This window comes from Helicoverpa armigera, chromosome 28 (assembly GCF_030705265.1).
Source record: "Helicoverpa armigera isolate CAAS_96S chromosome 28, ASM3070526v1, whole genome shotgun sequence".
Classification (NCBI taxonomy): Eukaryota; Metazoa; Arthropoda; class Insecta; order Lepidoptera; family Noctuidae; genus Helicoverpa; species Helicoverpa armigera.
This window is the reverse complement of record NC_087147.1, coordinates 7,460,562-7,486,232: the sequence shown is the minus strand read 5'-3', so window position 1 is coordinate 7,486,232 and position 25,671 is coordinate 7,460,562. Positions and strand designations below refer to the sequence as shown.

Below are 25,671 nucleotides of genomic sequence, written 5' to 3'. Positions count from 1 at the left end.
GTAACCTATTTCCCTGAAAACATCGTAAAACTACATCGGTCAAGTATCGTGGAATTTGTCTTACATTTCGGAAATATGGACGGATCTCACCGGTGAACATGCTCTATATTATTATGCATATTTTATTTTAGAGGACAGGTATCTTTTCAGTAGTTTTGGTCTTCATTTTTATTTCTTACTATTTTCTGCCCATGGTTTCACCCACTTCCTGAAGTAATTCCTACCCATCCATGGATAAAATATTATTCTAATATAGGTATTAAGTTTATTCTTATGGCAATTTCTTATTCTTATGGTCTTATCTTAATTCATTCGGTAGTCTCTGTGAAAGAGGAATAAACATCCTTACGTACAAACATTCATGTTTTTAATATTAATTAAGACTAGCTTATACCCGTGGCATTACCAGTGCTCTTTTATACGTCAAAGACCCGAAGTTATTCGTCTACCTATGGTCTCGTAGTAGGTTTCGGAGAGACCGTCTGCATTTGAGATTCTACACACCTTATTAATAAAAATACTTCTACTTAACTATTAAAGAAATCAGTCTAAATTGACCGGTCACTTCTCACTTTTTTTTTCTTTGCCTTAAAATTGCGGTAATTCTCACCAAAGAGTATCAAAAACACAATTAAAACTACCAATACAAACAAAAACGCGAATACTATCTTCGCTCGCACTCACGAAGTAGGAACAAGTACAACTCGTAATATATTCTCACACAAACCATGTGTTTGGCACTAAGCCGGCAGCTCATTGCTATGTGCACATTTGAGAATGTCTCACTGATAGCGAGAAGCGATTTTTATGAGCGGATGACTAACTAACGTAATCTTAAAAATAATTGGCTAAGTAACAGCCGTATAGGTCAGAAACTACTCAAAAGCTAATCAAAGGTAAAGCTTGGCTCGGTCAACCCGTGGATGAGTGACAATCTTTGTAATGTGCAGCTCCTCTGTACCAAGAAAACCATGTTAAGTCGTCTTTACTGCTATTTTATATTAATTTGATAGCCATCAAGAATATTGTGAAGTCATAAAGACTGATATATAAAATCTGACAATTAATCTTACCAAAGTAAGTGAGCTGGTAATTGGGTTATAAAGAGGGTCCACAAATGTACATAGCTGTAAGCTTATTTTGTAACACCATATAAAACTTGTGGAACGCAATAAATGATATGAATATGAATATGAGGTAAATAGTCGCTCCATGCAGAAAATCTGGTACTCAAATAAGTCCCTAGTTTTATTTATATTTTTAGTTCCCTAGTTTTATATATATAGTAATTTATACTAGAAGTCAACCTAATTGGGAAAAGTCTAGACAAATCAAAAGAAAGAAAGCAGGTTAAACTAGTAAAAATCTGACATTCCCTCTAAACTCATAGCGGGAGGGATCATTAAAAAATTTTCTATTTACAAAAAAGGCTCATATAGAAACCGCTAACATTGAGACCTTGCCCCATGCTCTAGATCCAACCACACTACCCACGAACAAGGGGTAAGAAGATACTAAATGGTCACATTAATTGTACATAAAATCGCTTTATTTAATCCACTAATACACTCAGTACTAAAAACATTTAATTTTCTATAGTTTTATTAGCCAATTCCAACTTGTTAGTTTTTTATTTGCGTGTAACGGAACGTTGGATAAATTGTGCGCGGTTTGCATAAACATTGTAATGGCGTTAGTAATTAGGTCCCGAGTGTATAATACTCTATTATTCAGTATTTTTTTTCTTTTTCTGTCTTTGTTATTGCTGTTAAATGAAGTGTGTGGGATAGAAAATAAAATGTAGTAACATTTCCACTGTGCATTGAAATAATTGATGTTTGTTTGTTTGTACCCTGAAAGCTCCGCAACTACTGAACTGCTTTTATTAATTCTCCCATTGTTGGAAAGCTACACTACCCCTGGATAACATGAGCTATATTTTATCCAAGTACGGAAAGTCATTTCGATGAAATGCAGGTAAAACTGTGAAAAACAACTAGTATCTTTATAAAACCATATATATCCTGATACTTCATAACAGATTTTCTTCAGAAGTCAAATCTTAAACCCAGTTTCCTACTAGCACATGTAACACAAAGATAAAGTTACATAGTTAATCTCGTATCCCCTACAAACATGATCCACCAATAATTTAGATAATAGTTTTCAGTTTGCAACTCATACACAATAATTCAGGAGAGACCGAAGTCCACTTAATGAAAACAGAAGTGGAAGTGGGGCCTCTAAAATAGCGGGAACGGAAAACAATAATAATCCGGTTTCATTCTCTTCTATGGCAGCTGTTCTCATATAAGGAGATCAGCCAGCTGCGCAGGACATATTATAGTGCACGAGCATTTGCGCCACGATTTGCGCAGACACAAGTGCACTCCCTATTCCTTCACTCTCATAACCCGATGGGACGGCAATCCGATACCACCGGAGAGAAATCAGGCACAGGACCGACATTTACGTGCTCTCCGATGTACGAGTGAATCAATCACCGACTTCCAGGCTGCTTTTGTAAAAGTTTCTAAAGCGAATTCAGCCTCAGCCGGGAATCGAACCCGAGACCTCGATCAAAGTAGTTGCGTATGCGATCACTAGACCAACGAGGCAGTAAATGCTTACTTTTCGAACTATCAATAACAACTCATACATAAACATATATAAATATATTTTAACTCCCAAACTCGCTAGTTTGATGGCTCCACAAGTCTCGTGTTTGCAAGACGCAGATCTGTTGGTTATTGCCATAACTTGTGCAGCGCTGAGCCCAATATCGTGAGATTTCATTAACTACTACCCCACTTATCCTGGCTAAATCTTACTTGGAAGATTATGATATTTTTGTTCGAGTATTGATATTCAAATAACTTAGAAAAACAGTCAAAAGTAAATCTTGCAAGAATTGGTTTTGAAACCTAAAATTACTTCCTTAGTGAATCCCGATCCTGTATTAGTGTCTCCAAGTAAAATCATCAATAAAAAAATCTAGTCTATAACTTTCTTAGATTAGGCTCTACGTTTACCTATACATATACCTAAGACTGCCTAATTTTTGTTGCGAAAGTATATGTCTTTTGAAATGAATTCACACTCTGGAATTTATTAAAACCTTTATTGGTATAAAAATATCCAATGACATTTCAAACTCATCGCAGGATTACACAAAACTTAAAATAGAACCTTTACAAACCCAATTTATCTTACCAAAACACTGTCAAATTAATAATTAACTTCAAAAAAAAACTCACAAAATTAATTAACATGTCCACCACTCGAAATTTGATAAAAACATAATAAAAACCTTTATCATTATCCTCATTCATCCCACTTACTCTGACACCTTCCATATATGTTTATCTTACTTGCCAAAATTTATACCATAAAGCGCTTTCATCCAAAGTTAATTAAGTGCCCTGAAAATGACACCAGTTAATGAAAATCCAGCTTTAATTCAAGCGGAATGCTTAAAAAACTTAATTATCAGATTACACGGAACCCCTGTCATCTGTTGACAAGTTAGCACCTTATTAAATGTGCGTATGATATAGGATGATCATGTTATGAATGCTTTTTGGGTCCTTTTTTATGTTACTGTTTATTTTTGGGAGTAATTCTTTGGCTAAGTACCTACCTAAGTAGGTTATTTTTGCAAATATATCTACCTAGCTTTTTCTAAACTATGTTGGGGTCGGCTTCCAGTCTAACTGGATGCCCTGAGTACTAGTGGTATACAAGAAGCGACTTTTGTTGCTTATCTATATAAATAAAAATGAATTGTTGTTCGTTAGTCTGATAAAAACTCGGGAACGGCTGGGCCGATTGAGTTGATTTTGGTTTTAAAATGTTTGTCGTAGTCCAGGGTAGGTCTAAACGGTGAGCAAATAAGGAAAACACGGTACAAAGTTCGCCGGGTCAGCTAGTATTATCTATAAAAAAATTGATGCAACTGAACGGAGTGAAAACGATTTGCATAGGGAATTGAAGATTCATAGAAAGTCTAGACACCTTTAACTTTGGCGTGGCAAAAAGAGTAGTCTATATTGCCATAACTTGATATAGCTATACAAATATGGGAGCGCTCTTAGTTAAATAATTATCATGGGCATTTAGAGATTAGTTAAGTTTATCTCCAGGCTCGACCATTTTGAAAACAAATTAATTTGGAAAATTGCTTTTCTCATCCAGATAGTCCCCTTTCATATAAATAAACAAACATATTTCTTTCCCAAATATCAATATGTATAAACAAGAGCAGACTATTACCACCACATCTTGCTTCCCAATGTTGGGGTAACGGGGTAATTCTCCTCAAGTCGGGGGGTAATTCCCGCCAAGTTGAGGATAATGCCGGTCAAGTGCGAGACTTGGCTTAGCGGATTGTGGTGAGGAATAACGAATATACGTTGGGGAAGATAGTATTAATGGTATTAACGTTGCGTAAGATTAAAAGTTTTGGGGGTTTGTTTTAGCACTTCTAGAGGTAATCTTTTTATGGAATATGTTATCTTTGTTACAAAGAAATAAAGTTATACTTTGAAATTATGTTTTTGTTAGAAATTCACCTTATGCGTTTTCCTGCGGTTTCACCCGCGTCTCGTGAACAATTGCCCGTACTAGGTTACTCAAGAAGAGTGTAGCTTTCCAATGGTAAAATAATTATTCAAATCGGTTTAGTAGTGTCAGAGTGTCTAGATAACAAAGAAACGAAAAAAAAGTATTCCTCTTTATTATATTAGTGCAAAGAGTATATTTTATTATAGGTCAATATTGCATACACTTACATATCCAGTTTAGTAGTTAGTAATGGCCACCCACAAACATATACACCAACATAGCACAGATGAAAACATACATACATAGAAACATCGGTAAAACTATGTTGGACCGTAGAACTACCGTTATCCTTCAAAACTTGAAGCGAAGCTATAGTATATGTTTAGTGACTCGGAATATTAGTAAAGTTTCCTATTGTTAAAAGGAGGAAGGAACGGTACGAATATTTTTTCCTGCATACAAGGAATTGGGAAAGATATTCACGACTTTGAGTTTATGCATGATTTTGTATTAAAGGATGTATTCTATTGATGTGTGTATGTATGCGTGATAGTCAGGCATGGAAGTTATTTCTTGTCACCATTTATAGTAATTTACAGTACGCTCATTCCTTTTCTATGCGAGAGGAGGCCTGTGCCTAGCTGTGGGACGATAAAATCATCTCCCGAGCCTTTTTCCCAACTATTTGGTACAGAGATAAAGTTGACCTTGAGAAAGATCATAGGATAGTTTTTATCCCGGACTTTTGAAGAATTTTCTTAGAATTGCGATATAAACGAACTCGTCACGGGCGAAGCCGCGGGCGAAAGCTAGTTTATGATAAAACCAAGGTCTCACAGCACCCCTTTACACTTCTGTTTTCCAAGAACCTATCCACTAGTCTCGGTCTACAAAAAGGAATCAAAACTTAACCTCACCCAATCACAGTTAAGCTTATGCAGCCATCTTTACTGAAAGGCAGCGTGCAAATATTTTTCCTTTGTAAATTCCATTTTCACTCTGCGGGATTTTAACCAAATGAAATTTTAAATCCTCCTATACATATACGAAATATTTTGTTTAACGAAATATGTTTTCCATTAATTAATTGTTTTCAGAATTTGGCTTCGTACTCATACAATTCGGTACACATGGGTGATTCTATGTTATCGTAAGGTACGCTGTATTAATTTGTGTTTACTTTATTTACTATTTTGTGTAGGTTTATGTGAATTTAATTAACGAAGTTATAGATATATTTAGCTGGCTTTATAAAATACTGTTATTGATCTAGCCAAGGCACCTAATGTAGAGTTTTGAAAAATCAAATTATAATGTAAAAGCATTTTATTTTATGTAGACCTATTGAAGGTTCTTACAAACCATTTCCAATAAGTTAGTCCTATGGAATGAAACCAACAGGAAACGTCGTAAAGTGATTGTTTACGGCGTTACTTTTCGGCGTTCTAACTTTGTATGAAAATTATTTAGTCAGTCAAATTTTTTATTACACATTTATATATTCGTGAACAGCATGTCGATTCTATAAAATATCACAACTCACTTCGACATCACTCTCACTTCGACTTCGATCTAAAGGTAGAATTCCGTGGACGCGACAATAGTCAACCTATGAAAATGTATGGCACCGTTGCCGAGGCCCGTGACAGTCGCGCGCGGCCGACGAATTTCGTAAGCTGCTCGCGGCATTTTCAACAATTTAATTCTGGTTTTACTAAAATTCTATAGATGTTATTAAGCGCTAGACCATGTTGAGAAGCGTACGGCCGCCAGCGGCTCACGAAATTCGTCGTCCGCGCGCGACTGTCGCGGCCCTCGACAGCGGTGCCATACATTTTCATAGGTTGACTTTTGTCGCGCGCGGCTGCGACAATCGCGACCCACGGAATTCTACCTTAAAGTTTCGTGATTGACATTGTCAAACTACACTAGCGCTACACTATCGAGCGTGTTGACAAGTTGAACTAAATTAAAGTCGAGATTTTGACAGATCTGCCAAAATCTGTCTATCTATAGGGAGGTAGGGGAGAGATGGGCAGTTGGAGACATGATCAAATCAGATTAAAGGGGGTCCTTTTATTCTGATTTGATCATAGTTTTATTGGGTAGTTTACGTTACCGACTGGTAACGGTGTTCATCCATAGACTATCTGTCATTTCTGTGAGTTGTCAAGAACAAACACTCGTAAAAGTACTTAAATATTTTGTTGCGGTTTCGGATCGTTATAAAGAGAAAACTAATGAAAGGTATGTGTATTTTCTATTATTAATGATTGATTGTCAAAATCTCCAGTTACGATTATAGTAAGTCGATGCAATCCACACCTATTATACCTCTAGAAGAGGTACTACAGCAATAGTTTATGGGCCCCACGTTTTTATTTTAGTCTAATATGACCGGGACCACCTACGTAGGTTGACAGGTAAGTAACTATTTTTATTTTCTAGTTTTCAGTGCACATAAGATAAAACCGTTTTACTTAAGTTTTTACCGATTTTTTTATAAACTAAGTCAAAGTGTCCAATGCTCCCTATGGTAGGGAGGCTTGGAAAGACCATGTAATGTATAATTTGTAAATTTTTGTTCTTCTTCTTCAGTGAAAATTTGTGAGGTTATAAATCTGCGCTAAAAATCCTTTATAGAATCTTGTTTCAGGTACCGTTGCCAACTTGATCTAGGGACTCCATATTTATCAGCTGTTAATTTTATTTTTAACCTTTTGATACCTCTTGTATTGCTCGTTATATTAAATCTTTAGGAATTTCCCGTCGCAAACCATTCTTTTAACCCCGACGCAAAACGACGGGGTGTTATAAGTTTGACGTATCTGTGTGTGTGTGTGTGTATGTGGCATCGTAGCTCCCAAACGGATGATCCGATTGTAATGCGGTTTTTTTTGTTTAAAAGGAATGTCATTCGGGAGTGTTCTTAGCTATGTTTGGTGGAAATCGGTTCAGGTCTTCAAGGTCATCAGCTCGTTTGTTAGGTGTGATAGGAATGTTACACGCTCAGTTTACTTGCAAGCATATGTGGGATCTAAAATTTGAAATACTAATGTCTTCTGGAACCACTGAGCTGGTCTGCTGCTAGGACACGAAGATAGGTAACCCTGAACTGCCTTTTAGTAAACCCATCGAGTTTGGGCTCGTTTAATTTGTCTTGACTAGTTTTCTTCATGTTTCTAATTGACGAGAACCTAATTCTGGAAATGGGATGTGGCGGATGAAACCCTAGAATGATATATAACCCTGGATCAACAAAGGTCCATCTTTATTGTTTCTCAATCTGTGCAATTCTCCCAGAGCCAGTTTGTCATGAGGATTGTTAAACAGCTTCCTTTGGCTGAGATCGCATATAGCGAACCCATCATAAAAAGAAGGAAATAAAATGAAGGAAAAATTAAGGAGCTCCTTTAAAAAACCATGAAATAAAATAAAATTATAAATTAAAAAAAACCCCCGACCCAAAAAAGTACGCAATTATTATGACAAAATGTTATAAACGATAAACCCTATAAAAAGCAAAAAGTAACTTTAAACACTACGTAAGTACCAACTAAAGCATGTCAGACTAAACAAAATTTTGACGTGTCGACGGTTTTATTTAAACCGTTTAAATATCTCGTAATGTTGAAACTGATTGTAATTTTTAGGATAGCTCTTTGATTTTATCTAGCCAAACATAAGAAATGGCAATAAAAGTTGATTATCTGTAAAATCTGATTTTTTATGCAATAAATGTGAAAAAGTGCCCATCGCTCCCCTACCTCCCCTAAAGTATGAACTGACATTACGAATCGAAGTGAAATGCGAGTTGTTGATCGAGTTTTATAGAATCCCAATACAGAAGTCCTATAGTGTATTCAAGAAAATTATGTCGATCTTAACCTAGCTAAGAAAGGAGTAGTTTCAGGGGTATTAATTATTTTTCAAAACAAACATTAATAAACACTTAAATCACGCTAAAACTTACCGATCCCCCATAACTACCACCAGATGTTAGCACTAACACTAAATTAATATAACCAACATTTCGCAATCAAAGTTTAACGAAACTTTCCAATATTAGTGTGCATAAGTTGCGAAGGTCCAAGTATATTACCTTGAGGAACGCTTTATGTTGGTTACAACCTGTTACGAGTAATATGGCAATTTAATCAGTTCTTTATCGCTGTTCGGGTCTCCATATTGGTGGGGAACTTTTGTTAATGCAGTTTGAAAGGTCCTTGGGTTTTGTCTTTAGTTATATTGGGATTGTTTTAGTGTGTGGGGTGGTTGAGTGTGTCATTTGCTTGGTTTAGTATGTTGGATTGAGTATTCGGGACGATTGTACTTTAAACGAACGTTTCAATAGCTAACCCTTTAACCAAACATACTAAAATATCAAAACTTTGTAAAATAAGTTGATTTAGTACCTCATCTAAACATATTTTTATATTTTAATAGATCAGTTTGTCAACTTGTCCACAAAATCTTCGTAACGAGCGCGAGATTTGTTCTATCAATCATTTCTTATTAAAACATCTTCAGCCACCTTGCTTAAGTTATTCAAATTACTCCAAGCAAGCGACAGGAGTCCACAACTTGTGCCAGTACTCACCTCAATAGAGTCTGAAGTTCCACAAAAAATTCTTACGGGCCTCATAAAAGCTTATCTCTTCCTCAATGAGGCCTTTAAAGCCATCTGGTGCCAATAACCATTTGGGTACCTAAAAAACTGGGACATTACCATTAGAGTCTGTCATTAACCTTTATTTTCATGAAAAATCTATAGATCCAACGTCATGATTGGTTCATCTGGATTGAACAAGAGTGTTACTGTAGGTAGTCATTACAATATCTGTCCGAAAATATCTATATAATATCTGTCTTGAAATCATTGCAGGAAAAGAAGTATTCATTTGTTCAATACTATAGTAGCTTTTCAAGCTCTATTCGTATTTAATACACAAAATATGAAAGCAAAGTAGCTAGGGGAAAGCAGGCTAAACCGCTTGAGAAATAAATAAAGTCAAAGTCATTAATTTATATTTATGCATATTAATAAGTATTTTTTCAAAAACGCCCTTCATTTACTGCAGTAAGACTTTTGTAATTAAAAAACACAGAGTATCTTGTATATTCTAATAGTTAAGGGTGTAAGCGATACAGTGAAAAACAGCTTATTATTATAACTTATACAAATAGTAATATCTACTAAATAATAACAATAACACTATTATCCATCGGAGTGACAATTAATAATTCAATAATTGCAGCGATCAAGCCATTTAATGTTTGGTTATGAAATTAATAATTAATTGCTATTTAACGTTATTAATAATAATTTAGCTGTAATGGCGGTTACATAACTGTATGATACTTATTTATTTATCAAAGCTACTGGTGTTGGTATTTACTGCTTATTAACTGCCGTTTCGAATATGTAAACTATCTACATATTTGTTGATTGGAGATATAATATTGAAATCAGCCCTATACAAGTCCTATCAAATTCCTACATCTAGTAAATAAATGTGATACAAAAGATAAGACGAATAAGATAGATAGAATATGTTAAAAGGCCATAAATCGACTTCAAGAATTATAAATTATTAGCGTTTTTTTTGTTGCTATTTTACAGCAAAACGGCTGAGTTTATTGAGATTATGATTAAGTATTAGCACCCTGAAGATCGTTAGAAGTTATATACTCTTAAACGGGCTTGTTAAATATCCTTTTTGAGTGAGGGAAAACCTCAAAATAAAGCTAGTATCTATAAAATATCAGACCTAGATTATATTAGAGCTCCTGTATAAGTCGAGGCTAAAATACACGAAAATAACATTATACTCGTACATTTTGTAATAACCTAGTTAGGTAGTTGTTCAGTACTTGTATGAATACATTTATATAAAGTTAAATTACATTTCTAAATTAATCTTTAGGTTAGATATAACCAAAACCGAAGGTCCATCCACGACTAGGTGAACTACTTTCTGTTACTGGGTAAAAAGTCGCGTACAATACCTCATCGTTTATGTATGTATATAGGTAGTTTAGAGCCAAGCAAAATATGTTTTCAACCTATCTACAAAATTGATTTAGGCACATAGGACTCAGTAGCTTTGGCAAGGTAACAAAGAGATAAAGTAACTTTCGCATTTATAATATTACCTAGTAAAGATTAAAGTTTCTCATTCATCATCATCTGCCTAGCCTTTTCCCAACTATGTTGGGGTCGGCTTCCAGTCTAACCGGATTCAGCTGAGTACCAGTGTTTTACAAGGAGCGACTGCCTATCTGACCTCCTCAATCCAGTTATCCGGGCAACCCAATACGCCTTTGTATGACTAATTCTCAGACTTAGTGTTATAGTTTCTTCCTACCATATCCAATAATTTTTCCACAGAGACAATGGTCATTATGAATATTTAATAAAAGAAAACATGGTGGCCCAAATACCGTGGGACATACTCATTGTACAAAAGTTTATGCCGTCACCGTTTACTGGTAATTAGAAGGGACGTTAGTGCCACATGGTGCAGCCAAATTTGTGTAGACCCTCGGCCAATGGGGGATTGGGGGCTTGGGGGATTGGGGGCTTTAATATATGGGTTATGGCTTTCAACAAGTTGCTGGTTTATATCGTGTTGCGGTGGTTTCAAGGTCAGGATTGTGTGTTGATTGTTGTGGAAGTGAATTTTGATAAGTTATGAATTATGATTTTAACAGTGCAGCATCAGTAAGACACGTTATGGAATGTAAATAAATGAATACTGTAGATCGTTTGTTTGGTTTATACGTCTGCGTAGTGAACAATCTTTCTAGCCTTTTCCCAACTACATTGAGATTTCAGATGAATACCAGTGTTTTAATGGAGCTACTTCCTCCTAAACCCTGCCTAGGCATCATGATACCTCTCTATAACCCAGTGGTAGTAAGACAGTCTGACTGGCTTGTAAGGACTGCCAAAGATGTACATAACAAATGACAGTCGGGACCCAATATTCAGCGTGCCTTCCAAGACTCACTTTAGTGCTTGCGTCGTAGATTCCCTTTTAACCGTTTTCTTGACTTCGAATATTGAGATTCTACAGTATACATGCTTTACAAAAATAAAAATGCAAATTCAAAGAAAAACAGAAAATAAAATTGACAATGACAAGGAAACTGAAAAATATAAATAAAATGAAACTCGATACATAGAAAACGAAGTGTTGTATTCTGGAAATTCCAAAAAGAAACAAAATAATTCTATTTGTCAGTATTTCGATCATCAATTCATCGGTATGTGCATTTTCAACTTTATTCGTATTCAGTATTTTATCTCCAACGAAGGAATTTCAGTTCGAAACGTATACGTAATCTAAAAAACTGTATCATGCATTTTCGAACCGATTTCACAAACATTTTATTTTACTTGGGGCAATACTAAAATGCGAATCTCTTGCCAAACAAAAATAAACCTTATTTGCAACAAAATAAAACTGAAATCAATTCGTAACATATTACTTCTGTTTTCGACGTGCATCCAACCACTATAACTCACTTCGGAACTTGACAAAAGTTGAAATTTTATCGTAAACTCGAAATATTTCCAAAACTTATACGAATATCGGAACTTGAGTGATTTACTGTACAACTTGAGAATATAAATGAGAGCTTCGGTGTACACTCGGCGGCGCAGCTTTCCAATTGCCAATTCCAATGAATATTACAGCAGTTTTTTTTTTGTGATAAATTGGTATAAATAAATTTTCAAGAACAATTTGCATTTTGTAATGAATTTTGCTTCGACCACCTTTTTATTTTGATTTCATTAAAAGTTTCTTTTATAAATATTTACATCCGTTTCGCAAATAGAATAACATCTGACATTATACCATCATCAAAAGACATCAAAACATTTCAATCCAGAACACTAAATCAAAGCGAAATCAAAACTAGCTTCGCAAACGCTAATGAAACGCGTCACGAACAATCGGACAAAATAACAATTAAACATACCGTCGGGTAATAGCTCCCCTCATAAACGCTCACTAACTGACAGATGTCAACGCTGTCAGTTTTCCCGCCAATTTCACTGTCACAGCGGTGAGGTGTTTTCATTGTACGATGATTTATTTGGGCGGGAATAGTTTATAGGCATATTTTGGGAATAAGCTATACAGCCTAGGTTTTATTGATTCTGATTTATCAATCAGTTTCTACTTTTTATCAAATTAAGGGTAATCTTTTACATAAACTTAATCGTATCTATCTTAACGACTCGAAACTTGAATTAGTCCTTCTTTATGTTTTATTTTATATCCATTCAATATTGTTTGTCTTTTACAAGCTAAACCTTAAAATCTTATATTTACATAGCCATTAGGGAAGAGTCAGTTATCGATAATGTATTGACGTGTAAGATATTTAAAAGATCAATTCATCGATTAAATCTACTGCAGTAACGCAATTTGAGCAAACATAAATTAAGATTAAATCATATCAATATTTGCAAATATTGTATCCTGGAAAATTTCAGTACAATTTTTTTGTTATTATAAGCAATCTTCGTCCAAATTATCGGAAAAGTACCACCACCTTTAGCTAATATTCTAAAACTGGCCGAATGTTCTAAAGTGTTTGATCAAAGCGTTTGTTGGTATTATTGTTTAATTAACGCCTCGTTATTGGTAGACAATACCGCGGTATATTTAGATTTAGACAAGTTGTGACGGGGGACTGACGGCTTTATTGTTTGAGGCGAGAAATTTCAATAGTGGTTTCTGTATTTATTTATAGTGTTAGGATACAGGGTTTAAAAGTTAATGTGAAGGTACTTTTCAGTTTATTAAGTTTTTAATTCATTTAATTTTTATGATAGTCAAAAACATAAGCCTTTGGCATTAGGTTTTTGCAACTTTTTACAGGAGGTTTTTTTATTGTAAAATTTCTGAAAATTCTTTCAAGGCTGTCATTTCAGTTACATGTTACCATAGACTGTCATAAATGAAGACTTTTGTAAGAGAAAAAATATCATTATGTGAAAAAATCCTATCACATTTAAGGTTTAATAAAAGTGTGACACACCACAACCTTCAAGAAGATCATTTTTCTCAGAAAAGATGACGTTTTAGAAAAAAAGACATTAAAATAAAATAATATCAGCTGCGAAATAAACCAAATCAGAGTGTCACAGAATATTCGTCTAATATTGCGTATCTGTCAAAATTCCCGCTCTAATTCCCAAACTGTCATGGCGTCGCAATACCTGTCAAAAATGACGTGTTTATTTTATTAACAGGGTGACAAGGGCAGGGCAAAGGTAATAAGTAATAAGATATTATTTTTTAATGTAATGTATTTTTTTTCTTTATTTTGATTTCGGGAAAGTAATTTTGAGTATTTTTTGTTTTGTATGATGTGGATATAAGTTGGATTGGGCAGGGAAATACATATTATGTGCTTCTAGTAAAATTAAGGATAATGCAATGGAAATAGGTAATAAAACTTCATTTCATTAAAACATTCGAAAACAAAATATGTGTTATGTTATTTTGTAGACACGTGTCACAAAAAAGTAAATTATTTTTAGTAATCATACATCATTCCTCATTTATGAGCTTGTGACTAAGCCGCAATACTTAATTAAATAAACAGAAAATATAGAATTTAATTAGAAATTGTATAATACATTGTTACTCTCCTAGAATTATCCCAATTTTAACAAACACAAATATAAAATTATAAAGAACGCCACTTAGGACAAAATATCAACAACCACTAAATAAAAATACAGTTCCGCAAAATAAAACTGAGTTTTTAAACTCAACAGGCAGTCAATACGTTCAAAATAAAATCCGACCACGGACAATCTATTGAAAAGATTAGAAAATAACACAGTGTGTAAGGAGGTTGCAATAAAACAAATTGATAACAACGACTGAAAAGTATTTACCTCGACAAATAGAAGAACCGAAAGCTTTTACAAACAGCTCTTCAATTTACTCTATTACTCTTTCAAGTCTGATAGTAATTAATAATGCTGGGATTTGTGTCGATAAGCTGAGATATCGATTGTTAATACTCTTACTGAAGTGAGAAGATATTAGACTCATCTTTATTTGTGGTGTTTGGGTGTGGGTACAGGGAAAATTTTATAAGTAGAATTTAGCATTGAAAACTGTAATGAGTTATTATTTATCTAAACTAATATATAAAGAGGGAAGATATGTTTGTTTGCAACGATCTACTGAATCGATTTGAATCATTCTTCACCATTAGGAAGCTACACTATCTGCGCTGAACATGGGCTATGTTTTATCCAGGTACGGAAAGAAGTTTCCATAAGACGGGTTTTACTATATTTCTGTGTGAAGTTCCCAAATTGGGCTTTTTGCCTACACAAACTTCATAAGCACGCCAAATTAACAAAATGCAATGAGAAACTTAAATGATAAAGTGCTAAAACTTCCCCAATACTTGGCATAACAAGACAAAACATCGTTATCGACATTTCCAATCTCCAAACCGCAAAAGTCCAAACAATTCCATTACTTTCGACATTTCATTTTAACTAACGAACTTCACGTGCAACCAAAGATATAACGAGGTGCAACCAAATTATCGATAACCGCAACTTCGAGCGGACAGTCGGGAACTTATCGATAACTGTGTATCGACATTTCCCAGCACTAGCAGACGACAGATAAGCATCAGTTGCACAGAGTTAATTAAAGTCGGTCTCTTTTAAATTAATTAGAAATGATACAGAGAGAGATATTTAACTGTGTTCTAACGCTTTTGAAAAAGATTTAAAAGTGGATTTTATTTTCAATTTAGTAATGAAAACTATTGTGAGTGCGTTGGGGATGTTTGTTTTTGTTTTTATTGCAATGTAATCGTTGTTACATTGTGTTTTGAAAATGTTGAGTACTGTCTGGTTTAGATTTTATTTTGAGTTCGATTTTATTAAGTTGATTTCTAGAATTTTATACTTGCACGCAGGTTACTAATTTATTGATTTAAATCCATATTTCACTACCATATTTCTTAAAATAAAAACCTAATATATTTTCAAACCGAAAAAAAAACATTCATATTTTTTCTGAAATAAAAACGTAACAGATATGAAAACCATAACAGACTTCATGATTTCATTTAATTATTTGCAAAAGGAAGAATATATTTTATGAGCACTAAAGCGGGCCATTCACGGAGCGACAAAACGCTGCGACGTTTCGCTGCACCTACAATTTAGGTGCACATGTCGTACGATGCAACAATTTAGGTGCAAATGGAGACTTTAACTCTAGGTGTTGTAATATTTCATACGTATGCACATTAGTCGTATCTATTATTTCTCAGAAGGAGGCGAGATTTTACTAGTTGCACCTCATTAAATTTTCTCAAGAAACATGTGTTTTTGTGAATATGTGTGAATGTTTCAGTCTGAGAATGTTTTTGTTTTACCAATTTGTAGATATTTTTGTCTTTTGACCATTCTTTTTTAAAAAGACAGTTATTTGTTATAGCAAATTAGTGAAAGTTCAGGAGTGCTTTTATTCCTCAATAAAAAAATGACACTTTTTTTCTATTCACTTAACTGACTTCTACATATTTACTCGTCATATAGTAATATAAAAGTAATACAAATTAGTTTTAACTCAATTCCATGCTGAATATCATAAAAATCAGTACAGATTTTCAAACAAAATTAAATCACATTTACTTTATAGATTTATTAAATTGCATATTTTCATCTTCAAAACGGCAAGGTTCTTAAATTCTCTGTACTAAAGCAACTTGCGATTAATACCACAGTTTGGCATTCCCAATCGATTGGAAATTCAATTGGTTCTAAGTATTGAAGATATGATTGGAGGGCTGTGGTTTCAATCAAATGCAATACCGTTGGTATTAGTTGCAGTGTGTATAGATTTTCATTGATTTTGGCCTGGCTGTGGACATATTCATTTGTTTGGAAATGGCATTTGGATGTTGTAGCTTTGGTAAATTAAAGCCGTTTTATGTATGATTATGCAGGCTATGTTATATTAGTTGCGCTATATGCATATTGACACATTATGTACCAATATTTTTTGTTAAACTTTCTTCTTTATACATGAATATATGGCTAGAAATAATGTTACTTGTAAAATGACGGCGGATAGAAGAGTATGAAATGAGAAAACATGTTGCACTAAACCCAAATAAAATTGGGATAAGGGCAGGATGACGATGATGATGATTCTTCTTTATGTGAGAAATAAACCTTACGAAAGAATCCTTTTGTTTCCTATAATGGGAAAAATGAATGAGAACCACCTTTTAAAATGTACTTTGTAAATAAAATGTAATATTTCGACAAAACCAAGGCTTTATTAAACAAAAAATAAATAGAGATGAAACATACTCAGCACAGACACAGGCAAAAAATTTAATAAACAAATCCTTCGTTCATAAATCCGAAAATGCATTGTCATTTTGCAAAAGCGACATTTCAATAAATACGTTGACCCGATTTTCCACAAAAGTCTACTAATGAACAGGCAGCTTTACCGACTTACAGGTACAGTCGAGTACAGCGCTGGTGAGACAATCAGCTAACAGTATTATCGATGACAAGAGTGTTTATGTACTGAAATACAGTTGAGCTTTTCGCTTATTTTCATATTTACTAGAGTTTTTTTGCGGGTGTTTCTGGGTTTCAACACTAAAAAGTGGCTTAGTAATTTTAACTGACTTCCCAAAAAGGAGGAGTTTCTCGTTTCGTATGTTTTTGAACTCCATGCTAAATTAAATACCAATCAGTTCAGCCTTGGTGCACAATTATGACAAGGAATATGATTGTTTATTTATTAATGTTTAGTGTTTTTAATACGGATAAAAACTAGAGCCAAATTCTACTTCATTTATTTTTAAGTATTTTGCATAATACAAAAATACATTTACCACACTTATTATAAGGGTCTCAACAAAGGAAGGCCTCATACCAGAATACTTAAAACCCAGGCACAGCTGTTGTTACCCAATTAGCTCACCCTTTACGAACTAGATGGCGCTGTCCTCAATTTATTATTCAATATGGCGGTTTCCACGATTATTTTCCGTGTTAAGTGATAAATTGGGTACATATGTTTGAAAAGGCCATTAGTGTGGTCTGCCCTTGGGTCCAAATTAACGGCCTTTTCGTTCCTATTTCATTCATAGCTATTTTTGTTGGGCCCCACATTTAATGGGGTACAATATGTATGTATGTATGTAAGATTATATTCTTGTTTCTATTTATATGCTACAGCTAGACATAAATTGGAATTTAATAGTATTAATGTACCCTGAGACCGTCTCTAAGGATATTCTCTACAAAATTCATCAGCCAGTTTACCGTTACAAAAAAAATAAAAATAAATAAGGGTGTATATTTTCACCTCATGTAGGAGGTAATCTTTGGAACCGCTGGTCGGATTTACAAAATTCTTTCAGTGGTAGATAGCTACAATGTTCCTGCGTACCATAGGCTATATTTTATCCCGGTGTGGGTAGTAGTTCCCAAAGGACACGGGCGAAACCCCGGGCAAACGGCTAGTTGTCAAAAAAAAAACATAATTAATACCCTCTTTTGTCCACAGTAAAACCGAAATCAGTGGAAGTGGTAACCGGTGATGGGAAGGCGCTATCTGATGGTGCTGTCTTCGGGCCCCTGCTGGAGCGAGCCAAGGTCAACATCAGCTGTACTGTGCACGAGGGGAAACCTCAGCCCAAGGTCGTTTGGTACTTCAGGAAGAACAGGGGAGATGATTTGAAGGAGTTGAATGGTGAGTAGCTTTTATACTTTATTTTTTAAGGATTTGATAATAAGAAAATTGGCGGTTCGCAGCTGAATTTCGAGCACAACTATCTACTTAGTACATACATGTGGCCTACAGTTTTTCTGGCGGCTTCAGATATCCTGATACCATGACGACAAAAAGTTTGGCGTGATCATAACTGTATAATGTATCTCTCAACTCTAATGTATCTCTAATTTAACTTTAAATTCTACCTATAAAATATAGGTATCTGCCACAGAAATCGTAATCCTGACAGTGATAGAAAAGCAAGAAGCCTTTAAAATTGCGTGTTGTTTCGTTATTCAGCCATTAATGTCTCAATTTGATCAAAATATCAGCAGCACTGAATATTTTAACCTCAAACGTCTTTCAAAATTACTCTCCTACCAAATTCCCCAAACTTCAAAATAATTCCAGTCCTTCAGCCAGATTTAATCTCAACACCAACATCTAGAGGTAAATACAACACTCGTGTCCAAAATCTATAATTTAGTTTAACTCCATGAAATAATCGGTTATCGAGGCTAAATAATCTCTCGGTTATCGGAGGCTAAATTAGGCTAAAATTGAAGCCTGTCCGAGATTTGTGGTCAATCGTTGGGCATTAAATCAAAACGTATCCGGTCCGTTTCAGGTGGTTTCGACCGGTCCGGTTCAGGTTTTCACCGGTTCTACAGTACGCATAGATTCGTTGCGGTTTCAAATACATCATGGTTAGAAGCAATCTCGGTTATGGGTGTTTTATGGGTTTTATGGTTTTATCGGCGGAACATAAAATAGGGTTATGAGTTGTGATATCTAATTATGGTTATTCGTTTGGCACGCATAGCATAGTTGTTTAATTCTGAATTCTTGAGTACTATAATAAAAAACTGGCCAAGTGCGAGTCGGACTTGCGTCGGACACTTTTATTCTAGTTGTCAGTATTTGTTGTTATAGCGGCAACAGAAATACATAATCTGTGAAAAATTCAACTCTCTAACTATCACGGTTCATGAGATACAGCCTGGTGACAGACGGATGGACGGACGGACAGAGGAGCGAAAACAAGAAGGTCCCGTTTTACCCATTAAAATCTAAATCAAAGCCAGAAAGTCTACCTTTTAGTATTCACATCTTTTCAGCGCTAACCACAAGACAAACAGTTTTGACTCTGCCCGGTCGTGAATTCGATTCCCGATCTGTCCATATTTATTATTTGGGTAGCTACGCCGAATGTAAAGCAGTATTGATTTTGGTTTCGGTCGTAGGTCTCATGAAAATACTGTTTTTCTTTTGAATGAAAACTTTCAGTAGGTTGTGTACTACTTTCCCTATCAATAATTTCGGACTTTCCCCTGGTTTTACCCGAGTTCCCAGAGAACAATTTTCTGCAACCGGATAAAAAAAAGATAGGTACCCTATGTATGTATGTCTAGAGATTGAGACCTTTCTCACTCTCACCAAATTTCATCCAAATTAGTTCAGTAGTTTTAACGTGAAAGCCGAACAAACAGACATATGACAGGCAGAATAACTTTCGCACACTTTACCCAAAAACATTTATAAGCCATCTCCTTTAAAAGCATGACCAGCTATGTGACAATCCAATTGGTCTAGACATTTGAAATAAAATCAATTTTATTCGCAGCACTCAGCAGATTGAAGCGGAATTCTTCAGGCGAAAATATCTAGGATTAAATATTTCCGCCTAGGCTAGAGTGGAAGTGACGGTACTGACAGACGAACTAACAGTCGGGTTAAGAATTAAAGTTAACTGAAATAGCTATTTATTGATTTGTTTGTGACCTAATTTTTAAGGTCTGTCTTTGCTCATAAAGCTGAAGATTTTGGCTGTGTGATTAAATACCGCATACTGAAAAAGATTGCCTATAAGTTTTCTGAATAAATGGTTTATCTTGAAAGGATTATTTAAACCGGACTTCTAGTTTTTGAGATTTTTGAAGTCAAGCCTTTATAAGTACATAAGTATAACTGTAAATTCGAAGACATTTTCTTCAAAGGCATTTTATTAAAAAAAAACTGCGTAATCAATCCTTCTCTAGCAAATGTCATGATATCTTATTCTCAGCATTATGGCAGCAATTCCCTTACACCAACGATTATATGAAAGTAAATCTCATTATTACTATTTAGGTCAACAATTTTGATAGTTCCCACATATACATAATTCCTCTACCCCTTTCTTCTAAACCCTGATGATACTATCAAGTACTAGAATCGAGCACAATATGGCCCACTTCAGAATTCCGTAGCTATCTGTGAAACCATTTGTATGCGGAACCCGGCAGCGAGTGATAAATTACACAGCTTGGCACGTGAGCTCTATGATGCATTCATATCGAGTTTTTAGGGATCCGTCGTTATTTTTGTTGAAGCGTTTCTTTTTGGGGTGTTGTTTCAATTGTTTTTGGTCATGAAAGATCTGTATACTATACTAGGCCTCTTCTAAAATAATGGTATCATTGAAGTTAAGGGAAAATATAGCCTTGTAAAATAATGATAATTTGGAAATTAATAGAAAGTATAGTCAAGATTTTCATCTTACTAATCCTGTGTTGCAGTAAGATTTTGAATAAAGTTGAACCTGTATCTTTTTTCACCGTCATTACAGTCTTTCGGTTCTTTGATTGCGTATCTTCGAACATAAGCTTGATTTTAATTTATAACCCAAAATAGTCGGAAAAAGGCGGAAAACAAATTTAGACTGTGAACACTGAAAAACTGTCAGTTTTTCTACTCTACATATAATAATCCAGTAAACTTGTGTTTTTTGTTAGCTTGTGCTGTTTCACTGCAAATATAATTTTTAGATCTATTTCAGCATTATTTTTACCAAAATATGTACTTCATATAAATATTTTTGTATATACGGAACCTTGACCCACAACTCATGCTTGGCATTTCAGTGGGAACGTGTCTTATCCAACTCGTTTATGCTATTAGCAGAGAATTTGATACTTTCATGTAAATTATATCATGCCGGATTATAATACTTTGTATTTTTATATTATTAATGACAATAATACGTGTGGCGTAACGAGTTAATGTCGACAATTTATAAAGCTTAAACTGACTTGAATAATGGGTTTTTAAAATGTTAAAGTTACGTTCTATATAATTGGTCAAAAATGAGTATAACCTTCATTAACCCACCTACTTACTTTTATGAAATTGATAACTTTAATCTCAGATATATCTGCTTATCCGATTTACAAAAATATTCAAGTATTAAATAGCCTATTTATTAAGGAAACTTAATTACATTTATACTCCCACTAGACGTGGGTAATGTCCCTGGCAAAAGCTTGTCAATAATACATATCAGTGCTATTATTTTCCTTTGCAAAGAAAATTATATATCAGTATGAAAATTCATAGAATTTCTGTAATTGTCTAACAAATTACTATGGGGGAATATGACTGTGATTTGAGACACAATTTGTAGAGAAATAGCATCAATTTTGTGTCCCTGAATAACATATCACAAAGCCATATATGATTTCATCGATATAATTCTGAAATACTGTATAATATTCACTTATAATACCACAAGAGCTTCAAAATTATCGGGTATTTTCCGATAGGTTCGTTGCAAACAAATGTTTTTCAGGTTAAAAAATAACGAGCGCGAAGCGCGAGTGATTTTTCCTGAAAAACTTGACGACTTTATTTGTTTGCAGGGAACCTTGAGGGAAATGCCAGATAATTATGAAGCTCGTGTGGTATTCGGGAGATTATTTTTCCGTCCCAAATGTCGGCCACAACCTGTCAGTTTGACGTAGCAACGACCAGAGAAAATATTCAAAAAATTTTCAGTATAATACCATGTAGGTTGTACCACGTGACGTCGAATGGTGCAATTCTATTGGTCGATATTTGGGTCGGAAAAATAATCTGTAATATTCATAGCAGTAATTTTGAAAAAAATATTTCAGTGTTAGATAGTCCATTTACTGAAGAATTATATTAGTGACCTTTTGTTAGGGTGCTGAAAAGTGGTAAAACATACTGGAAAAGCTATAGGTAATAGTAATTGATATTTAATAAAAAAGTCATCCGTGATTATTTGGCATTCCTGGGAAGAATCTAAAGAGAGAGAATCTAAAACTGATAATTCGATAAGTATAATTTTTTTGTGATAGATAAAATAAAATATGTCAATATCTAAACATCATCAAAAACTTATGGAGAATACTCATTTATCTTTAATAGTGATCTCATAGCTTTTCACATTTACGACTACAATCAATAGATTTTACTTTAAGACAACAATTTAATTCCCCCATCTTTCTAATACTAAGTGGTGAATATTCATTCAGTAGTTGTTATCCCCACTGAGGTCAAATATTCCAGTCGAGTCGCCGAACATATAGGTATCTGGAATTAAATAAATCGAAACCCATTGCGAAGTAACAGACAAGCTCAGATATTCATAGAAACCGTTTGGAATATCGTTGCTACATCTACAGAATATATTAGTCCAACTATGCCAGTTAACAAGGGAATTTCAACCTTATACCTAAAGGATAAAGTATAAATTGGTTTGTGGTTGAAGTTATTTTTGAAAAATCATTTTGAGATATTAGTTATTTTGGACGATGTGGTCTTGTTATCTCAGCAATTGGATGAATAAATAAAGGATTGGACAAACAATTGATTTTAGGAGATAGAGTTATAAATTGCAGTTAGTATTAGATGGCATTTTTTGTGGCGATAAATGGTTGAGTCTTTGTGAAAAAAGATCAGTTTGAAGCTTATTGAACCTTAAAACTGATAGCGAAAGAGTTAATTTTGAATTGACCTTTTATAATGTGGTTACAATTAGGTACAACAATATTTATGAATTGAAGACTGAATTATTAGTAAGTTTGCTTGAAGTACTGAGAGATCAAAGTACTAGTCATGTCCTTAATTAGTGTAATTGGCTTGCTATGTCTAATTATCTAAATGAATAAATACTAACATTACCTACTAAACATACTGAATAAACGAACCATTCCGGATTCTATATAACATGTAGCTAAATGAGTACATATTTAGATATATGTATATCTAATTTCGATGAAAAGTATGATATCTGTGCAAACCATTAGATATTATGTCATGAAAATCCATTCAGTAGTAAACTTTATGATATAAAGCAATTATTATATAAAGCCAAGTATAACACTTAAAATTACCCAAACTCAAAACTCCACTCAATTCAAAACCCATCAAAACTACTTCCAAAAAATAACTATTCCGTTCCCAAAAACGGTTTTCCAAAATAAAATCCCCGTTCCGATCACTTCCAATCTAGTCAGGCGTCAGAATGACTCCCCACAGAGTGATTTGAGTAAATCTCTACTACTATACAATACATATGTCTATCTGTACGTGTGTGTCAGACGCATGGAGAACAAAATGACTAGCGGAGGTGCCATAACGCTGCGGGATTCTTCGAAAGCGTTACCGCGGCCCTGGTACATAAAAGGCCTACGACGGAACACGACGGTTTTTAATCAGTAAGAGACTGACACTCCCTCACCGTTGCTAACCCACAGCGGGGTCATTTGATGATTTTTGACGTCGATAAAAAAAATGTGCCATAACGGAAAAATCGCCTAGGAAAGTAGCGTGCCAAAATGCGGGTGTGCGGGCGACGAGGAACGTTACTGTTTTCGCTCTTACACGCCTTTTTTGGACCTGAACATTTTTCATAATACCAAAAATCGTCGACAGATGTCTCAAAGAACCCGAAGGTCTCGTTAATTCACTCGTAACTGTCATGTTCACCTTACGTATTTAACCTAGAAGAAGGCACTTGACCTATCTGCATTACGGCATCTCTGCTCATATTTCCTTACTCCGTGGTCAGACGTGTTCTGAATGTAGCTGTCCTGTCAATTGTCATGGGATTATGATGGTAATGTCATGGTGAAAAACGGAAAATATGGAGTATTATAAAATTATGGGTATATATTTGTAAATTGCGGATAAAATCTTAAGGTTCATAAGGTTACCAATCATAAGGTTAAGTAGGCTTGGCGTTGTCGATCTATCTGTGAGTGACCATCTTGTCATGACGAGTTCTTTCGTATTTCGGAAGGTACGATAAATTGTAGGGTTCCGACTGTTATTTGGATATCTTGAACAGTCGTTATAGCAGTTAGAAAGTCTGACAACCAGTCTTAGCAAGGGGTTAACATGGTAACTGAGTTGAAGAGATCAGATAGGCAGTTTCTCCTGATCAAGTGTCTGAAACACTGACAGTTGACTACATCTAATTAAGACTGAAATTCAATTGACCAGATTTTTTTGTACCCAATAACTTATTGCATCTGAAAAAAAAACATATTCATACGAATGAAATTACGATCTTTCCGTAGGTCCTTTTCGAAATGAATAAAATTTCGTTTAGAAAATCCTGTGACGACCCTCGCTGTGAGACAATTCTGTTGTATGGGTTACCGACAGGAATTCACAATGAACCGGTTTCAGGCCACCTGTACTGTAATATGACATTCAGGGAAAATATATTTTGTTTCATATTTTGATGGTAAGTTTGATATGAGGGTGTTTTTTCCCTTTTCCAATTTTGTAAGTAATGAGGTATGTGAATAGTCATTTAGATACATATTTTTCTGCTATTTTGTTTACATCATGTGTATTTTGTTTACTCATAAAATTGAAATATCAATTGCATGTAAATCGGCAAGGATGAAATAACGAGATTGTTATCCAAATTCAATTTAATAATGCAACTTGTACTCATGAAATAACTTTACCGTTCTAAACTAAACGAAACCGAATTCTAAAAACACCGTACCATATCATAATACATTAACGCAACATTAGCTTAAATCAAGAAAACATTAAAATAACCTTCAAATTCCAAAAGGCATGTGCAAGTAATAATAATTTGCGCGGAACAAAATCCCCGACCGGGAAATATTCTAAAGCTCCCAATCTTGGCCTTGGCCCAGTGGTGGGGAGACTGCAAGTCCGGGTATTCCGGAAAAAATCCCCACTTTTAGCCGGACAAAATGATGGTTTAGATATTTTAAAGTTACATAGGTATGTGTGTTTGTACATGTTTCAGTTAATGACTACGTATATGCAAAAGTCTGAATTGTTAATGCAATTTCAATGAAAAAAGTGAGATTTAAGAAAAAATATCTACTTTATATCCAATAGTGGCCGAATTCATTAAAGTTCATTCAGAATTCTTAATGTAATTTTAAGCTATCAAAAAACGACCAGCTTCAGCTTTATTACCAGAAGCACATACACATTTACAACCCAAAGAAAACATACCAAAAACATT

The 25,671-nt window shown here is 34.5% G+C and overlaps 1 protein-coding gene across 23 annotated transcripts in view; it reads left to right on the top strand.

The window, feature by feature from the left end:
• The window catches only part of Nrm (neuromusculin), a 423,138-nt gene that overhangs the window by 319,997 nt on the left and 77,470 nt on the right, over positions 1-25,671 (top strand). For all 23 annotated transcript variants that reach the window (XR_010277925.1, XR_010277926.1, XR_010277927.1 and 20 more), the window contains one exon: positions 18,162-18,347. Coding sequence is in view for 20 of the 23 variants with exons in the window: in XM_064042339.1 (XP_063898409.1) it covers positions 18,162-18,347 (186 nt within the window). In the remaining 3 variants the exon portion in view is untranslated. The remainder of the gene's footprint in view (positions 1-18,161; positions 18,348-25,671) is intronic.